Source organism: Astyanax mexicanus, chromosome 1 (assembly GCF_023375975.1).
Source record: "Astyanax mexicanus isolate ESR-SI-001 chromosome 1, AstMex3_surface, whole genome shotgun sequence".
Classification (NCBI taxonomy): Eukaryota; Metazoa; Chordata; class Actinopteri; order Characiformes; family Acestrorhamphidae; genus Astyanax; species Astyanax mexicanus.
In genome coordinates this window covers 3,584,958-3,604,812 of record NC_064408.1, presented here as the reverse complement: position 1 = coordinate 3,604,812, position 19,855 = coordinate 3,584,958, and the positions used below count along the sequence as shown (strand labels likewise).

Sequence of the window (19,855 nt, the reverse complement as noted above, 5' to 3'; positions counted from 1 at the left end):
GCTTTAATATCTCAGGTGGCTTCTATGCACTTTCTAAGTGGTTGCTATGGTGTTGCTATGGGAATAATGTGGTGTCTTGTGTTTGTTTAAAGTTACTAGATGGTTGCTATGGTGTTGCTAGGGATTTAAAGGGTGGGTTTTGTGTTTGATTACAGTTACTAGGTGGTTACTATGGACTTATGTGGTTTCGTTGGTATTTGTGGTGGCTTATATGTAGTTTCTAAGTGGTTGCTATGGTGTTGCTAAGGGATTTATGTGGTGTCTTTTGTGTTTGATTACAGTTGCTATGGACTTATGTGGTTTCGTTGGTATTTCTGGTGGCTTTCTGGTTGCTGTGGTGAAGCTAAGGGATTTTATTGGGTGTCTTTTCTCTTTGCTTAGTTACTAAATGATTGCTATGTTGTTATGTGGTTGCTTTAATATCTCAAGTGGCTTCTATGCACTTTCTAAGTGGTTGCTATGGTGTTGCTATGGGAATAATGTGGTGTCTTGTGTTTGCTTAGAGTTGCTAAGGGATTTGTGTGGTGTCTTGTGTGTTTGCTTAAAATTACTAGATGGTTGCTATGGTGTTGCTAGGAGATTTAAGGGGTGTCTTTTTGATTAGCGTTACTAGGTGGTTACTATGGACTTATGTGGTTTCGTTGGTATTTTTGGTGGCTTATATGTAGTTTCTAAGTGGTTGCTATGGTGTTGCTAAGGGATTTAAGGGGTGTCTTTTGTGTTTGCTTAAAGTTGCTAAGGGATTTATGTGGTGTCTTGTGTGTTTGCTTAAAATTACTAGATGGTTGCTATGGTGGTGTTATGTGGGTGCTTTGGTATCTCAGGTGGCTTCTATGCAGATTGTAAGTGGTTGCTATGGTGTTGCTAAGGAACTTATGGGGTGTCTTGTGCGTTTGCTTAGAGTTACTAGATGGTTGATCTGGTGTTGCTAAGGGATTTATGGGGTGCCTTGTGTGTAGTGTCGGGTGTTATCAAAGAGTTACTAGATGGTTGCTGTGGTGTTGCTAAGGGATTTATGGGGTGCCTTGTACGTTTGCTTAGAGTTACTAGATGGTTGATACGGTGTTGCTAAGGGATTTATGGGGTGCCTTGTGTGTAGTGTCGGGTGTTATCAAAGAGTTACTAGATGGTTGCTGTGGTGTTGCTAAGGGATTTATGGGGCGTCTTGTGTGTTTGCTTAGAGTTACTACATGGTTGCTAAGGGATTTATGGGATGTCTAGTTAGTTTGCTTAGAGTTACTACAGATACCACAGCAAACCATACATATACCACAGCAATCCACAAAGATACCACAGCAACCTGTACTACAGATACCACAGCAACCCAAACCTAGTCAAAGACGATCCGAGCCTGGTCTAAGATGAACATTGGCTGCAGTGTTCTTCATTATTAATGCACGTGTTTGTGTTGTTGGTGTCAGGTTGTTGTGTTTGTTTTTTAATGTGTTTGTATTTGTGTTGTTGGTGGTCTCAGGATCTGTGTGCAGTATGGTGGGCCGGCGGGGAGCGAGGGTGGATGAAGGGATGATGATGATGGAGGAGTTGGAGGATCGGCTGAAGGAGCAGATTGATAAACTGGAGCACATCCGTATGGCAGCGTCTGATCTGAAGGAGAACCTGTCCGGGGTGAGCGGCGTTCCCAATCTCACTCAGATTTCCAGATTTCTACTAAGGCTAGGCTAACCGCTAATGCTCTCCTCCTGCTAAAATCCTCAACCTCCATAGTCTGCAGCAGCTAGTAAAAGAAAATATTCAGAAAAATAAACAAGTCGATCAGGAAAAGCACTGTGTCTACATCAACCCGTGAATTAGTATTCATGGCCCCGCCCACCTCAGTTCGGGACCGCCCACAAGCAGAGCTGAAGCCGGGCAGCGACACCGTCTCGTCAGATAGGAGCTAAATAACAGCTCTACGAACAGCATGCAGTTAATTCCTGTGTTATTTGTGCGAATAACAGTAATCAGTGTTTATATACCAGCCAAGTACAATAGAGATAGGTAGTAGTATTTTTAGAACAGTTCTGTTTTTACACTAGTTAAAAGTAAAAATCCACCCCGGGGTTTTGTTTGTTCCAACTGCCTGGGCGGCTCTGCTGCTGCTCAGCCAACAAAACTCTGGGGTGGATTTTTACTTTCTGGACCTGGACTACCCACCTCTGTGTGTAAGTAACTATAGGTTTAAATAGGATCTCCGGTGGATTTGGTGTTTTACAGAGACTCTAAGACTAGGTCAGTGGTCAGGGCATTATTACACATGATGTAAAGTAACATATGACATTGTAAAGACTGTTATTAGTGTAAAAATATCTATTTTAAAATGTTTGTATAAAATTGTTGTCTGTCTCGCTGCGTCCTGGTGTTTGCATTAGAGGTGTGCCAAAAAATCGATTCACATAAGAATCTTGATTCTCATTTACTACGATTCAGAATCGATTTAAAATGTCCCAAAATCGATTCTGAGGGGCGGGTTTTGGACTGATTTTGGGCTGGGTATTTTTGTTGGACCTGGCAACCCGCTTGTCCCTTCAAACCGAGGTCTTCCAGACCCACACAGAGCGTAGTAGGTGTTTGAGAATCACCGGTAAGATGGCAGAACAAGCACTATATTACCTTAGATTAACGTGTAGTTTTAATGTTTTATGGCAGAATGCTTCATAACAAGCATAAAAAAGATCGCTAGTAGTTAGTTTCAGTAACTGTTAGCTAGCTAACAAGCTAACTTTCCAGTTCCACCTTAAATAACGCTACAGGTGGCTGCGGGCTGCAGCATTTAAGGCGGAACGGAAAAATAACAATAAGCTAATCAGAGCTCATTTCAGCTCCTCATCACAGAGGAATTAAGGAATGGACAATATGAATTAATTTCTCCACCTCCTGCCCCCTTTCTGAAGAAATACAACGACCTTAAATTAACTAGTTAATCAGCAGCTGCTCCTGAACTTTAGCGCTCCACTGCTATCATCACATCAGCCCAGCAGCGTCACCTACACACCACCGCTAGTAGCCTGGTAATAAAGCAGTGTTATTTATTATTTATTTATTGTTCATTAACGTCATTGTGATATCCCAGTGATTCCTCTGTCACTGAGGACCCACATTCCTGCACATTTTATTGTTTTTGTAACACATTACCTTCTCCAGGACCAGTGTATATTATGGAGGGTTTTTTTTTTCAATAAGATTCATAAGCCAGAAGCAGAAATTTTTATAATTCAAATCGTTTTGAATCAAAAATCGATTTTGAATCGAATCGTGGCCCCCAAAATCGGAATCGAATCGAATCGTGAGATAGTAATCGATTCCCACCCCTAGTTTGCATGTATGAATATTCATGAGCTTAAGCTGAAATCCTATTGTTTCTCTCTGCCCACTCCTCCAGCGGACTAAAGCAGTGTTATACTGGATCACCGGAGCACAGATGACATTCATGCATACTAGAGACACAACTAGACGTTTTAAAATGAATGAAAAAATGATGGAATAAAACCTTTAAACCGTCCCCCTGTTATAATAAATATATATATATATATATATATATATATATATATATATATATATATATATTGGCTGTATATTTCAGAACAGTGGAGATCTGAGGATGGCCATTGCTGAGCATGTGGACTGGCTGGGTCAGCTGACTGAACGCGTAGAGACGCTGCAGATGAACACGTCCGTTTTCGTCCAGGTACACCAGTAGAGAAATGTAAAAAAAAAATATATAGGGCCCTATTTTCTTTACCTGCATTGTTTAAACAGCAGCAGTGCTTCTGAATATATCTACACTGATGGGCGTGGTGTTCTGGAAATGAGGTGTGTTCAGTTCCATTTCTGGAGTTTTGCTTGTTTATCTTGGTAACAGAAAACACAGGAGCTCCACTGACTGAATACAACCTAGACAGACGCCAACAGTCAGACGTTCATCGCTATCTTGGCACTTATTACACACGCTTTTACATCAACAATAAACAGAATAGTAAATAAAATAACATTGCTGTTCCCGTAAATGAGCTGCTGGAGCTCCTTCACAGCGTCAACCAGCAGCTCAGTTTCCTCTGCTGAGAAGAGTTTGTTGGACACGTCCAGGTAGCTGCACCATTATAATAGCAATCCACCAAAGTCAGAGATCACCTGACTCTTAAAGAGAATGAAGAGTGAGTGATAAATTAATTGGTTTATTTCATGTACGCCCAAAATTAACCACACCCATGATTAATTAAGAGAATTAGTACATGTGCAAGGTGTACTTTTCCTGTCGTTATGATAGCAAAGACACACTGACACATCCTAAATCAAGCTGTACAGTTGACGGCTCACCTTTAGTACTTTAGGGCCTTTTCACAATAAACAATATGGTCAAAAGTAAAAAAAATAAAAATCTGCCCTGCTAGAGCTGCCCTAGTCCACCATCAGTTATTGTGAAACTATAAAACCTGAAAATTTTCTTTCACATGTTCTCATTCTAACATGTATCGTGTTGCTTCTGCAGATGAACTCCAAACCTCGCACATGGAAAGGGAAGCAGCAAAGTTTCCGTAGCTCCAACCGCTGGGGGAGGAGTCACGTGGCCAACGACGCCCAATCAGAGTTTGGATGGAGTCCGGTACGCACAAGGCGTAACAGTGATGCTGCTTCTGAGATGTCGTGTGCCTGGTAACCAGCCAAGAACCCGACCTCTCATTGGCCACTTTGTTAGAAAACTTTTTTTAAAAAAAAACTAATGTTTCCAATAAAGTGGCCAGGGAGTGTAAACACAAGGTAGTATAGTAGGTGTTTCCAATAAAGTGGCTACTTTGTCAACACAACTACTTTGTGTTGACACTCCCTGGCCACTTTATTGGAAACACCCGCTATACTACCGGGTGTTTCCAATAAAGTGGCCAGGGAGTGTCAACACAAAGTAGTATAGTGGGTGTTTCCAATAAAGTGGCCAGGGAGCGTCAACACAAAGTAGTATAGTGGGTGTTTCCAATAAAGTGGCCAGGGAGCGTCAACACAAGGTAGTACAGTGGGTGTTTCCAATAAAGTGGCCAGGGAGTGTCATCACAAGGTAGTATAGTGGGCGTTTCCAATAAAGTGGCCAGGGAGTGTCAACACAAGGTAGTATAGTGGGTGTTTCCAATAAAGTGGCCAGGGAGTGTCAACACAAGGTGGTATAGTAGTAGGTGTTTCCAATAAAGTGGCCAATGAGTGTTAGTTTATAAGTGGTACATCACAGAATATGTGATATTATGGGATGTTTGTATTTGTTTTTTGTTTTAGTATACAATGTTAAAAATGGTGTTATTTTTACACTACTGGTCACTGTATTGAGTGTGTGTGTGTGTGTGTGTGTGTGTGTGTGTGTTCACGGATTACACAACAAAACACAACTTGTTAAAAAGAATAAAAAAAAAAAAATATTAAAACATCACAAATCTGGTGTTACTTGTTTTGTTAAATGCATAATAATATTTAATATAATCTAGAACTTCTATTAGCAATACTGAGTATTGAAGTGTATTTATTATATATTGTTTTTATTTTATTCTTGTGTGATTTTTTTTTTAGTTTATAAACTGTATTAAACGAGAAATCCAGAGTGAAATAGACTTCTCCTTTAATAATTCTAATAATATATTTAAAAATGATATATTTCATAATATATTAATTCTCCTTTATTAATAAATAGATTAGCATAATTTAGTGCTAAGCGCTAGCTTTTTTGCCATTTAGAGGTCAGTATTATCAGCTTGTGGTCTGCTGCTAACCCCAGATAGCATTAGCATTAGCCGCTAACCGCAGCGCTAGCTCTTTCACTGTTCAGAGGTGAGTATATATCAGACTGTAGTCTGTGTGTTTACTGTGTTAAAACAAACTACATGGGATGAACCGCTAGCTGATATCATCCTGGCTTACTGAAACACTCAGAGTTCCTCAGATCTATTGCTAATGCTGCTGCACCAAGCCTTAGTGGAAATCTGGAAATCTAAGCTTACTGTAAATAAACGAAAGCGCTTTATTCAATCAGCTTTCCCAAATACAGCACTTTTTAGCACTTTAGTTCCCAAAAGGCTTACAATGTTAGTGATGGGGGCATAGGGTGACCCATGCAAAGAAATGGCTACCGTATGTTTCGGACTTTCAGATGCATTTAAAATACTTTAGTTTTCCTAAAAATTTTCAGTGTGCCTCCTGTATGAATTCTACCAGTCAGGTATTAAGGAGCAGTAAAGCCTCTCTGCTTAAATACAGTGTTATAACAATGAGTTTTCAGTGAAGTTTCCCCATCACTAAGGCTGGAGCAGCATTAGCATTAGCCGCTAACTGTAGCGCTAGCTCTTTCACCATACATAGGTGAGTATATTGGACTGTAGCCTGTATTTTTACTGCGTTACAACAAGCTACCTAGGACGAACGCTGCTAATTGCGCTAAAATACTGGAAATCTAAGTTTACTGTAAATAAACGGAAGTGCTTTACTCACCCAAATAAACTGTTTTTTAGTAGGGAAATCTGTGTAGATTAATATCCAGCACTTGTTTGACTTTAAAAGTAAGAAGGGAAACATGGCGAATCCCTTGTTCTTTAAAATAGTCGGTAAAATACGATAAACATGCAATTTGTGTGTTTTGAGCTACGCAAGGTGTACTTTTCCCGTCGTTCTGATAGCAAAGACGACACACAGACACGCCAAAAAATCTTAATTGCCTAAAGATCACTAAAACTGGGAAAAAATTTGGTGCTCGATGAATGGCACTGCTTCAAAAAAAAAGAAAAAAAAAAAGAAAAGCTTACCTACTCCTATATGTCCACCATAGAATATACTTTGTATACTTTGTAATATCAGACAAATTGTAAAACTGTACTCTGAATATATATGTCAATGTTTTTGTTTTGTTTGTTTCTTTTTTCCCGCCTTTTTTGTCTCTTTTTATCCTCACTTCCTTTCTTTTTTTCCCTTTTACTCTTGTAGGGCTTTTGTATAATATATTTTGCTTTATACACTGTATAATAATAATAATACAATACATATAATAACAACATAATAAACATAATTTTAAAAACCCAATAAACAAATTACAAAAAAAAAAGCACTAAAACAGGGCCTAGATGCGTCAAATGTAAAGTGATAAGAACCGGGTAGAATGTGTAAAACTAAATCGCTGAGGCTTTTTAATCAAACAGACTTGAGTTTATTTTATAAGAGGCTACAGACTGTACACTTCTAACCTGTTCACACCTTACCACATAAAACACTAATCTGTAACGACACCATGATCTCTCTCTCTCTCTCTCTCTCTCTCTCTCTCTCTCTCTCTCTCTCTCTCGCGCTCTCGCTCCGGCGCCTCCATCCTCCCCTCCTGGGATGTTTCAGAAACGAAGCAGGTCATCTCGAACAAAATGAAGACGGACACACGAAGACTGGAATGTTTTTTTTTTGTATTTAAAAAAGAAAAAACGAAAGTATCAGAGACTGCAGTGAAATTAATCCTCTTGGCACGAGGCTGCACATCTATCTCTTCCATACGTTCATCCATCCATCCATCCCTCTCTTTCTCTCTCATTCATCCGGCGTCTGTTCTTTTTCTTGTGCGGGTTCTTCTGTCTGCTGCTGCTCCTCCTTCTCCTCCTCTACCTCTCCACGCTTCCGCTGAGGATCAGAGAGAAGTTTATATCCATCGTTAATTACCTCATTAGAAACCTACAATCAGTTCATATCACCATTAAGATCAATTATTAATATTATTGTAACTAATAAAAGTAGTAGTAATGCATTAAAAACAGAAAATCAATGGCATGAATGCTCAAAATCTACTAAAGCACTAAAAAGCAGAGTTTAATGTTTAGTGTTTAGGGTCATTGTCTTGTTGAAGGATCCAGCCCTTCCAGTGCTTCAACTTCAACTGTCTCACTGATTCTTCAACATAGTTCTCAAGAATATCCCCCCGGTAATATTGCTAACTTACCACTAATGTTATGTTAGCATGTTAGCCAGCTCTTCAATAATGTTACTATGTTAGCTGGCTCTCCGCTAACCTAGGTTCTCTCCCTAATAACGTAGCTAGCTAACTCGCAGCTAACCTTAGTACGTTAGCCAACATGCTGCTAACGTGAATGTTAGCTAACTTGCTAACGTAAGTATGTTAGCTAGCTCGCTGCTAATGTGAGCTAGTTTACCGTTAACTTTAGTTCTCTCCGCAGTAACATTAGCTAGCTCACCGCTAAGGTTAGCATGTGCTTTCCCACCGGCATTAAACTCACAGTCTGAAAATGTAATACAGCAAATTTACAGTAAATTTAAGACAATTTAAGACTTAAATTACCCAGATTTTACTTTAGGACTTTTTTTAAAGACCCGCAGGAACCCTGAATTGGATTCACCTGTGTATATTGGTCAAGGTCAATGAACGACAAATGTGCCTAAACTTATACACTTTCTGTAAATCCTATAAACTTCATTTAACTTCTCAATAAACAAATAACACTGTGTTCATCTGCTGTATGATATATTTGACTGAAACTGCTAATCCCAACAACCAATGATCTATAAAGCAAAATCATAAAAATGATCAGTGTTGCCCAAACTTTTTCATCATACCACTGTATGTCCTCAACACAGAACTATATCAAACTATATCAGAGACTTAATGTTTTAATGTTCACTTGCAGGTTCGCTCTAGAGCTGAACTATTTTCATGATATAACAAGGAGAGAGAAAGTGGTCAGACTCTGTTAACAGCTCCAGTAAAGTTTTAGAACCTGTGGGTCTCTAACCGCTGCTCCTGACTCCCAGTCGTCGATTGGATCAGATATTTAGCATGCCGTCTCGGATCAGTAAGCGTCTTTTAGTAGTTCATATTAGATGACTGAACAAGTGCCGGGAGATTCCCGATTTGCCTCAGAGCAGAGATGTTGTAGCTGATTAATGAAAAACTGTCTGAGACTGAAAATACCTGGGCTAAAATAGTGTTGTGCAATGAAAGTTGGCCCGCTATTAAGCAGGTTTTTATAATGAGAGATTCAAAGTTTGAACTCTAGGTGTTGCTATGAAATAAACCCAATTTAAAACACCTAAAACGCTCCACATCTCCTTTCCTTCCCTAAATATAAACATTACAGATGGAACGATCGATCGGCAGTGTATCGGTATCGGCCGATTTACAGCCACAATACGGTATCGGCGATCGGCAGGTATTCCTCTGATTTTAGCTGATCTGATTCAGGAGTTTAGGGTTAAGCAGTTTATCAGAGCTGTGTGTGGATGCTGCTTGGTGAAACTGCTTGCTAACAGGAAGCTGCAGCTGCACAAGCCCCGCTGTTTTTACACCAGTCACAGATCTACAGCCCAGCCACGGGCTACAGGCTCAGTTCAGCCAGTCTGGAGCGTTTTTACAGTTTCTAAAGTTCTTCTGTGTATGAAATAAAGGTTTTAACCCCACTAACTGGATAATACAGCTCTCTACACTTCATCTTTCAGCCCAAGCAGCTAACAGCAGCAGGTTAGAGCAGCCGTCACGGAGTCACTGCTGGGATTACATTATAAACAGGTCAGTTAGCGCGCTGCTAACCTCAGGATGTTTATAACTACGGAGTTTAGTGGAGACACCACGGCTGCAAGGTTAGACTGTTGAAGGCTACTGAAGACTATTAAAGGGGTATTGGGGGCAGAAATCAGTAAAGGCTGGTTAGATAAGTGATTCACGTGCTCGTCCTTTGCTGCGGTGAAACTGCGACTAGCACTGTCTGTTTATATCTCTTTTTTTATTGCTGTAACGTTACTTACTAAAAATGTGGAGTTTAAATCAGGTCCGCGCTCTTAATTACAGTTTATGAGGATTTTTTTTGCCCAATCTAAGCTCTAGCTGGAGCATTAGATTAACGCTACTGTTGTTCTTATTAAAATAGTGTATTATTATCTATATATTAACAGTAAATGACATATTTTAAGCAGTAAGATGACTCAGAAAAACAGGCTGAGGCGGCTGATGTTACACATTCCTGCGGTATTGACATATAAATATAAAAAGTCTGGTGTCTAATAAATATTTATATTTATTTATTATAACTTTATTATATCTCACATATAAAGTGTTTATTTTGGTCAGTAACACTCGTGTTTATTTACTATCAGTGTAAATTACCAGTGTTTGCTTAGGCGTGGATGTAATTAGGGGGGATTCAGTACCAGGTTTGTCTGGCACCTGTGTGGCATTAATGTGGCATTTGGCCCCGCCCAAGATCGGTATCGGCGATCGGCCGATCGATGTGAAAGATGATCGGCAATCGGAATCGGCCCCAAAAACACTGACCGGTCCATCTCTAACCTACATTAATGGTCCTGAGCTTTTGGGAGAACATGGCAACTCCAATTAAACGGAAAATAGAGAGCAAATGCAGAAAATTTCAGGCACGTTGGAAAAATGACTATTTTTTAACTGCGTGTCTGTGTTTGTCAGGAATAAGTTTGCTTATTTATCGATATCTTAATTCAGTTTTTATTTAACGCAGGGGTATAACCTTTTCTTTTTTTTCTACATATGCTTTACATATATGTGTTACACCCTAGCCTTTGTCTGTCTTCTGTTTCTCCCTCGTTTGGTCTTTTGTGCTCCTGCCCCTCTGTTTTCCTGTCAGTGTTCCCAGCCATGTGCTATTGTTGTTTTTAGTATTTGTCTCCACCCTAGCTCCGCCCCAGCCCTGCCCTATAGCATTAGTGTTCTCACCTGTGTCCTGTTTGTAACCCCGCCCCCTCGTCTTCCAAGCCCAGGTGTTTCTCACTCTCCTCCTGTATTTAAGCCCCTCTGTTTGAATGTTCAGTGTCGAGTCTTTTGTATTTTGTATCCTGTATCCGATATCCTTAGTCTGTATGTATCCTTGCTGCCCGTATGTTTCCTAGTCTTAGTTTCTTAGTCTGTGTTTCTTAGTTTGTTATTCCAAGTCTTGTTGTTTTGCGTTACCCGCGTTTTATTTGTTTTGATTTATCTTGTTTGTTTAAAATAAATATCTTTGCACTTACGTCCTCCTCCTCCATCCCTCCCTCCTTCGTAACAATATGTTAATTCTATTAAATAATATATATATATATATATATACTATTAATAATAATAATAATAATAATAATAATAATAATATGTATTATTATTATTAGTAGTAATTCTAACACAAATTCTATTTGTAATACTTGTATGTAAATATATGTATGTATATATGTGTATGCATGTGAACTCATGGATATATATATATATATATATATGTATTTATTGTGTCACACTTGGTTTGGTTCGAGTTGGTTAAGAGTGGGGATTTGGATCTTGATTTATTTTTTTCCCTTGTAAAAAAAAAAAAAAAATCAATGAACAAATGATTGAAAGAAAGAAAAGGAATCAGTTGCCGTAATGAAGGAGTATAATAATATTAAGAGACATCATGAAATAAAACATCAATTTGAAAAATCTAAGTTTACACAACACTTTTAAAGAAAGATAACGATAAAGTAACTCAAGTAAAATGGTGTGTAAATGATAGTAATTAGGAAAATGTATCATTATAAGTAGTATATATTTCATTATTTGTTTTATTCAGGGTTCATACACGTTTTAACCAATACATTTGCATGATTTTTTTATGACTTTTCCAGGCCTTCAAGGCAAATTTTTATGACCATACGATTTTTAAAACATCAATGCAGACATTAACAATAAAACCCCCAAAAATCAACTAAAACTTTAATCAAAATCGATTATATTAGGTCTAAAATGAATCTTTATCACAATCTTTAATAATAAAATGTGTATCAGATCCTGAGAGCTCCATTGTTTTGGGCTAAACTACTGAATTGCCATTTTTTATCTCAAAATTGATTTTTTCAATTGATAAACTGAAACACAAAAATTTTAAGACCAATTTCCATGACCATTCCCAGGTTTTTCATGACTGTGTGCACCCTGCACATATATTTCTCCTTCTTACCACCAACAATAAAAGTTTGGACACCCCTGGTTTAGTGTGATCCTGCCATAACTAATCCAAGGACCCTAATCCTCCTCCAGAACCCACCTTCAGCATGTTGTAGTGCTCCAGGCTGCTGCAGTGCTCTGATTTGGCCCTTTTCTCGTCTGTGTAGAAGATGTTGCACAGCTTACAGAAGAAGCCGCTTCTGGGGACGACGTAGTCTAGACCTGCAGGAGGAACGAGGAGAACCAAACACAGTGACTGATATGAACAGTGACCCACAGTTTAGAGTAGTATTTAATTTATTATGGACCTTCTTTTCTTTATAAATAAATTAAAAACATTAATAGTAGATCACTGTTACTAGCTAGCTAATTTTCTCATTCCACCTTAAAAGGTGCAGCAGCAACTACATTTTGTCACTCGGGGACTGCTGCATGATTTAAGGTGGAAAATAGTGAAGCTCTACCTTCAGCACAATATCACAGAGGAATTAGGGGTGGACAGTATATAAGTTTTGTATTTTTCACACTATAAGTCGCACTCAAAATTCTTTTAAGTTTTCCCATAAATCGTCAGAGCTCCTTATAATCCGGTGCTCCTTATGTATGAATTCTATCAGTCAGGTATTAAGAAGCAGTGGAGCCACTCCACTGAAGTACAGAGTTATACAGGAGTTTCAGTCAAGTTCTACAGCAGAATTAGCATTAGCTGCTAACTGCCCTAAGCGCTAGCTCTTTGGCCGTTGAGAGGTGAGTATCGTCAGCTTGTAACGTGCTGCTATCCCCGGCTAGCACTGCTGGAGCAGTATTAGCATTAGCATTAGCTGCTAACCACGCTAAGCACTAGCTCCTAATCGCCAACGTTCACTACATTAATAAAAATAACGTAAAATATTAGTTGATATGTAATTATTTAGTTTGATTGAGCAGAGTACACACCGTGGGAGGGGTAATGGGCTCGCACACTCGATTTGCTTGCTATTCGTGTCTCCAAAAAATGTAAACACACCAGATAACCACCACTGACACCATATAAATATCTTAAATGTATATTTTTAATATACATATGAAATTTATATTTATGTTGAGCCGTAGTGATCATGGCCCAGAGAAGACTAAACACTACAGTTTAAAAGTACTTAGAATATAAAATTTTTGTAAGAGTGTGAGCCTGAAGCTGCAGCTTAAAGAAATCCTAATATAAGAGGAAACACTGCAAAATGTTGTTGCTCAATCAATTAATCAATTAATCAAATCAACCTTTATTTTTACTCTGGAAAAACATTAAGGGTGACTCCTTTACATTAACAACATCAAAGGGATTAAAAACATTTAATAATAAATAAAAAATAGAAATAATAAGAAATAAAATAGTAAAAAAAGAAGTACTCATTTTATATCGACATTTAATCTCTATAAATAAAATATATACTTAAAACAGAAAATTCTAAAATACCATAAAAAACTAATTTGACACATAAAAAGCTAAACATTTATAAAATACAAAATAAGTAAAAAGATAATAGTAAAAGTAAAGTAAAATGTTAAGAATGATAAGAATTGATTAAATGAATAATAGAACTAAGAATGAAAATATAAAACATTAAATAAAAAAAAATTAATTAATAATAAATACAAATTTAAATGAGAAAATCACAGTATAAATGATTGATTTTTCATTCAATTTCATTTGCCATAATTTTGTGGCTGCTTAAAAAACTGCATTTAACCCTTTTTTAGAGCTGAATTATGTTCCAGTAATGGAAAAAATTAAGATTTTTTATAAGAGTTTTCTGTCTGTTATGCACACAATAAAACACTACTATTATAATATAAAATCTATATAAAATTATCAAATTAACTTTTTTATCATAGATAAACGTGTTCTAAATCACTAAAAATAGTAAAAAAATGAGCTTTATTTGAGTATTATTTTGCCTCATTTGTTCTGTAGTGCTGACATGCCGAAAGGTGGCAAATTATGAAGTTAATAATACGTACAGCTCCATCAGAGCAGTAATAACAGATCTTACCCACGGGGTTGTCGGGTTGATACGGACCGAGTGGACTCTGGCTCTTCTCCTCCTCCTCAGAGTCTCCTCCCTCTCGCCCTGGATCTCCACCCACACCCTCACAGTTCGACACGGGGCTGTGGCGGTCCTGCACACACAAACACAGGGTAAATCTGTTTACTCTCTCTAGCAAACTGAAGTCGTTTTTACTGGTTATCCTCACTGATTAATGTTTTTCTTAAAGCTACACAGTTGTTTAGTCTGTTTAATCCCTTGAGTTCCCTTCACTACAATGTGTGTGTGTGTGTGTGTGTGTGGCAAAGCTCTTACTTTCACTATTAAACAACATATCCTTCAGTTCTAGTGCTGTTTTTCTATCATTTGTACGATCTTGGCCAGTTTACCTCTCCTGTGCTGTTTCTGGACGTTTGGCCGTTCTGTCCCCTGCTCTCTCCGTCTCTGTGTGATTTAATTCCCATTGTCTCACACCATCGCTCAAATTTATCCGCAGTCGTCCTGAACAGAAAAAGATGGAGAACTAGATAAAGAGCTTTACTCTCCCAAATAAACAGTTTTCAGGAGAGAACTCTGTGTAGATTAACATCCAGCACTGGTTTAACCTTATAGTCCAAACAGAAAGAGGAAAACGGTGTTTTTAACTCACCACGGTATCAGTGAATCTCCTTTCCTGCACATGGTGATCTTCAGCACGGAGCCGTAAAATTTGAGAGGCCGGCGGCTGTACTTGTGGAGCATTTTCTCAGCTCCTTCTCTCTTCTCCATTTGGATATAACACTGAGAATAAAAGAGAGAGAGAGATTTAGTCATGCAGAGAGTGCAGCTTGATTTAGGGCGTGTCAGTGTGTCTTTGCTATTGTAACAGCAGGAAAAGTACATCTTGCGTGGCTTAAATACGCACAAGGTCATGCACTAATTCTCTTAATTAATCATGGGTGTGTTTAATTTTGGGCGTAACGTGAAATTAACCAATCAGAGTGTCTCTTTAAGAGCTCATCATTATCTTTAAGAACCAGGTGAGCTCTGACTTTGGTGGATTGCTATTGTAACGGTGCAGCTACCTGGTCGTGTCCAACAAACTCTTCTCAGCAGAGGAAACTGAGCTGCTGGTTGACGCTGTGAAGGAGCTCCAGCAGCTCATTTACGGGAACAGCAATGTTATTTTATTCACTATTTTGTTTATTGTTGATGTAAAAGTTGGGTTTGTGCACTACTGCGTTACTGAGATAGAGATAAACGTCTGACTGTTGTCAGGGTTTTATTCAGTCAGTGGAGCTCCTGTGTTTTCTGTTACCAAGATAAACAAGCAAAACTCCAGAAATGTACCTGAACACACCTCATTTCCAGAAAACCACGCCCATCAGTGTAGATATATTCAGAAGCTCTGCTGCTATTTAAACCAGGGAAGTGAAAGGAGTGAAAATTGTGTGTGACTGTTGGCCGTGTGTAAGATAGCAATGAGCATCAATCATAACCTTGCCTAGATGTATTCTGTCTTGCTTCTAAAAACAAAAACTCAATAAAATTTAAACACTACAATTTAAAAGTACTTAGAATATTGAATTCTTGTAAGAGTGTGAGCCTGAAGCTGCAGCTTAAAGAAATCCTAATATAAAAGGAAACACTGCAAAATGTTGTTGCTCAATCAATTAATCAATTAATCAAATCAACCTTTATTTTTACTCTGGAAAAACATTAAGGGTGACTCCTTTACAATGTACATTTAATACAAAAATAAAAAAAAATAGTCAAAAATAAATTAAAAAAATTAAAAGACGTACTAATTTTATATCGACATTTAAAATATATAAATAAAATATATATGTAAAAAAAAATCTAAAATACCATAAAAAATTAATTCATAAAACAATAGTAAAAGTAAAGTAAAACGTTAAGAATGATAAGAAATGATTAAATGAATAATAGAACTAAGAACAAGTATGAAAATATTAAACATTAAATAAAATAATAATAATAATAATAAATAAATAAAAATTAATATAAGAAAAAGATAAACTAATACAAAAATCATTTAAAACAATCACAGTATAAATGATTGACTTTTCATTTAATATTTTGTGTCTGCTTTAAAAATGCATTTAACTCTTTTTTAGAGCTGAATAAGTAATGGAAACTTCCATTACTTCCATTAATGGAAAAATATAAGAATTTTCATAAGAGTTTTCTGTCTGTAACGCACATAATAAGACACTACAATTATAATATAAAATCTATATAAAAAATATCAAATTAACTTTTTTTTTATTCTTATCATAGATAAACGTGTTCTAAATCAATAAAATAGTAAAAATTAGCTTAATATGAGTATTTCTTTGCCTCATTTGTTCTGTAGTGCCGACATGCCCTAATGACTGAGTTGCTGATTTATTTTGTATTTTGTGTCCAGTGCAGTGGGCAGGGTTTAGCTACTGTTTCATTGGCTGGTTTATGATCTCAATGAGTCTCAATGTGTTCTGTCTAAAAAGAGCTGATGCTCCATAGAAGACAAAGCAATATAAAGCCCATGCATCTCACAGAGACTGTTAACCTGAAGCACAGCGCTCACCGTTCCGTACATCCTGTTGGAGCAGTACGCTGTGATTCTCCCAAAAGGCTGAGCCAGTCTGAGGAGGGACATGATGGAGTATTTGAAGGACGGGAGCATGCTGATAAACAACGACCTCCCACTAGGACCCTAAATACACACAAATACACACACACACAAATACACACACACAAATACACACACACAAATACACACACACAAATACACAGAAATTACAGATTATATTAAATATTATATTATATATTACATATTATATTGTGTGTGCAGTTATGACGGTTCAGTGAAAAAAGTGAACTGACCTGAGAGAGAGCGAGAGAAAGAATGAGAAAAAGGGTGAGAGAGAGAGCGAGAGAGAGCGCTAGAAAGAGAGGGCAAAACAAAAGAAAGAGATTGCAAGAGAGGGAGTGAGAGAACAAGTAAGACAGAGAGAAAAGAGTGCAAAAAAGAGTGAGAGAATGAGTGTAAGAGAGCGCAAGAAAGAGATGGCAAGAGAGGGAGAGAGAGAAAGAAAGAAAGAGAGCAAGAATGAGAGTAAAAAAGAGTGAAAGAGAGAGAGAGAACAAGTAAGAGAGAGAGAGAGAAGTGCAAAAGAGAGAGAATGAAAAAGAGTGCAAGAGAGAGCACAAAAAAGAGAGGTCAAGAGAGAAAGCAAGAGAAAGAGATTGCAAGAGAGGGAGAGAGAGAGAGGGAGAGAGAGAGTGAAAGAGAGGGAGCGAGAGAGAGAGTGAGAGAGTGAAAGAGAGGGAGCGAGAGAGAGAGTGAAAGAGAGGGAGCGAGAGAGAGCGAGAGAGAGCGAGAGAGTGAAAGAGAGGGAGCGAGAGAGAGAGTGAAAGAGAGAGAGAGGGAGAGAGCGAGAGAGAGAGAGGGAGCGAGAGAGAGCGAGAGAGAGCGAGAGAGAGAGGGAGCGAGAGAGGGAGAGAGAGCGAGAGAAAGAATGAGAAAAAGGGAAAGAGAGAGAGAACTAGAAAGGGAGCGCACAAGAGAGAGAAAGAGCGAGAGAGAGTGAGAAAAGAGCACAAGAGAATGAAAGAATGAGAAAAAGGGTGAGAGAGAGAGAGCGAGAGAGAGCGCTAGAAAGAGAGGGCAAAACAAAAGAAAGAGATTGCAAGAGAGGGAGAGAGAGAAAGAAAGAAAGAGAGCAAGAATGAGAGTAAAAAAGAGTGAAAGAGAGAGAGAGAACAAGTAAGAGAGAGAGAGAGAAGTGCAAAAGAGAGAGTGAGAAAAGAGTGCAAGAGAGAGCACAAGAGAGTGAGAGAATGAAAAAGAGTGCAAGAGAGAGAGCACAAAAAAGAGAGGTCAAGAGAGAAAGCAAGAGAAAGAGATTGCAAGAGAGGGAGAGAGAGAGAGGGAGAGAGCGAGAGAGAGAGGGAGCGAGAGAGAGAAAAGCAAGCAAAAGAGAGCGAGCGAAAAAACAGTGAAAAAGAGAGAGCACAAGAGAGTGAGAGAATGAGTGTAAGAGCGCAAGCAAGAGAGGGAGAGAGAGAAAGAAAGAAAGAAAGAGAGCAAGAATGAGAGAGTAAAAAAGAGCGAGAGAGAGAACAAGTAAGAGAGAGTGAAAAATGTGCAAAAGACAGAGTGAGAAAAGAGTGCAAGAGAGAGAGAGAGAGAGAGAGAGAGAGAGAGAGAGAGAGAGAGAGAGAAAAGAGCAGCACAGTGAACTGATCTGTGTACCTCGATTGTGTTGAAGGCTGAGGAAATAGAGACAGACACCGGTCTGCCCACCAGTTTGGACTTCTTGCTGTTTTTGTAGAAATTGACCATTTCATGAGCGTTCTCCACCGTTTCCAGTTCAATCAGAGCCTGCAGGTACACACACACACACACACACACACACACACACAGTTCATTTAATGAATAGAAAATATAACTAGATAAAGGAACAAGATAGAAAAAGCTATTTTTAGGGATGTTTAGTATCAGTATGTCAAAATATCCAACATTAAAGGAGATATTTTAATGCAGGAATCCCACATCACTCAAACACTCTGCTCTTCAATACACACACACACACACACCTCGTGTCTGTAGAAGGATATGGCGAAGTTGACCACCTTGCCGAAAGGGGCGGCCATCTTGTACAGAGCCTCCCTCACAGCTTTCTTACTGGCCTCTCTGAACTCCTTCCTGATGGGCCTCACCACCACCACCTTACCTTCCTGCAGAGAGACACACACACACACAACATAAGGCGGAATATAAGGCTGCCTTTGAGACAAGCTATAAGGATGGTCATCAGGCCGACTATAAGGCCAACTAACTATAAAGACTGGCTATAAGGCATACATTAAGGCTGCCTTCAAGACAAGCTATAAGGCTGGTCATCAGGCCAACTATAAGGCTGACTAACTATAAGGACTGGCTATAAGGCCAACTAACTATTAGGACTGGCTATAAGGCCGGCTATAAGACCGACTTTCTATAAGGAATGGCTATAAGGCCAACTAACTATAAGGACTGGCTATAAGGCAGACTAAATATAAAGGCCGGCTATAAGACCGACTTTCTATAAGGAATGGCTATAAGGCCGACTAACTATAAGGACTGGCTATAAGGCAGACTAAATATAAAGGCCGGCTATAAGGCCGATTAACTATAAAGGCCGGCTATAAGGCTGACTAACTATAAGGACTGGCTATAAGGCCAACTAACTATTAGGACTGGCTATAAGGCCGGCTATAAGGCCGACTTACTATAAGGACTGGCTATAAGGCCGACTAACTATAAGGACTGGCTATAAGGCCGACTAACTATAAGGACTGGCTATAAGGCCAACTAACTATTAGGACTGGCTATAAGGCCGGCTATAAGGCCGACTTACTATAAGGACTGGCTATAAGGCTGACTAAATATAAAGGCCGGCAATAAGGCCGATTAACTATAAATGCCGGCTATAAGGCAGAATAAAAATAAAGCCTGGCTATAAGGACGACTTACTATAAGGACTGGCTATAAGGTTGACTAAATATAAAGGCCAGCTATAAGGTCGATTAATTATACAGGCCAGCTATAAGGGCAACTAAATATAAAGGCCGGCTATAAGGGCGACTAACTATAAGGACTGGCTATAAGGGCAACTAAATATAAAGGCCGGCTATAAGGTTGACTAACTATAAGGCAGACTAAATATTAAGGCCAGCTTTACGGCCAACTAACTATAAGGACTGGCTATAAAGACTGGCTATAAGGCCAACTATAAGGTTCACTATAAGGCCGATTACAAGGCTGACTTTAAGGCTGGCTATAAAGCCAGCTATGAAGGTCAGCTATAAGGCCCACTATCATCCTGGCAATAAGTATGTCTGAGATTATGACTGACTGTATGACTGT

The 19,855-nt window shown here is 38.5% G+C and overlaps 1 protein-coding gene across 1 annotated transcript in view; it reads right to left on the bottom strand.

The window, feature by feature from the left end:
* Nucleotides 1–7,148: 7,148 nt before the first annotated feature.
* Nucleotides 7,149–19,855, bottom strand: part of zgc:152816 (uncharacterized protein LOC777712 homolog) — a 31,439-nt gene continuing 18,732 nt past the window's right edge. The window contains exons 12-19 of the mRNA XM_049466182.1: nt 18,544–18,684; nt 18,200–18,328; nt 16,529–16,657; nt 14,609–14,739; nt 14,349–14,460; nt 13,966–14,092; nt 12,036–12,157; nt 7,149–7,629 (exon numbers count right to left, since the gene is read on the bottom strand). Of these exons, the coding sequence (XP_049322139.1) occupies nt 7,540–7,629; nt 12,036–12,157; nt 13,966–14,092; nt 14,349–14,460; nt 14,609–14,739; nt 16,529–16,657; nt 18,200–18,328; nt 18,544–18,684 (981 nt within the window). The 3' untranslated portion in view covers nt 7,149–7,539. The remainder of the gene's footprint in view (nt 7,630–12,035; nt 12,158–13,965; nt 14,093–14,348; nt 14,461–14,608; nt 14,740–16,528; nt 16,658–18,199; nt 18,329–18,543; nt 18,685–19,855) is intronic.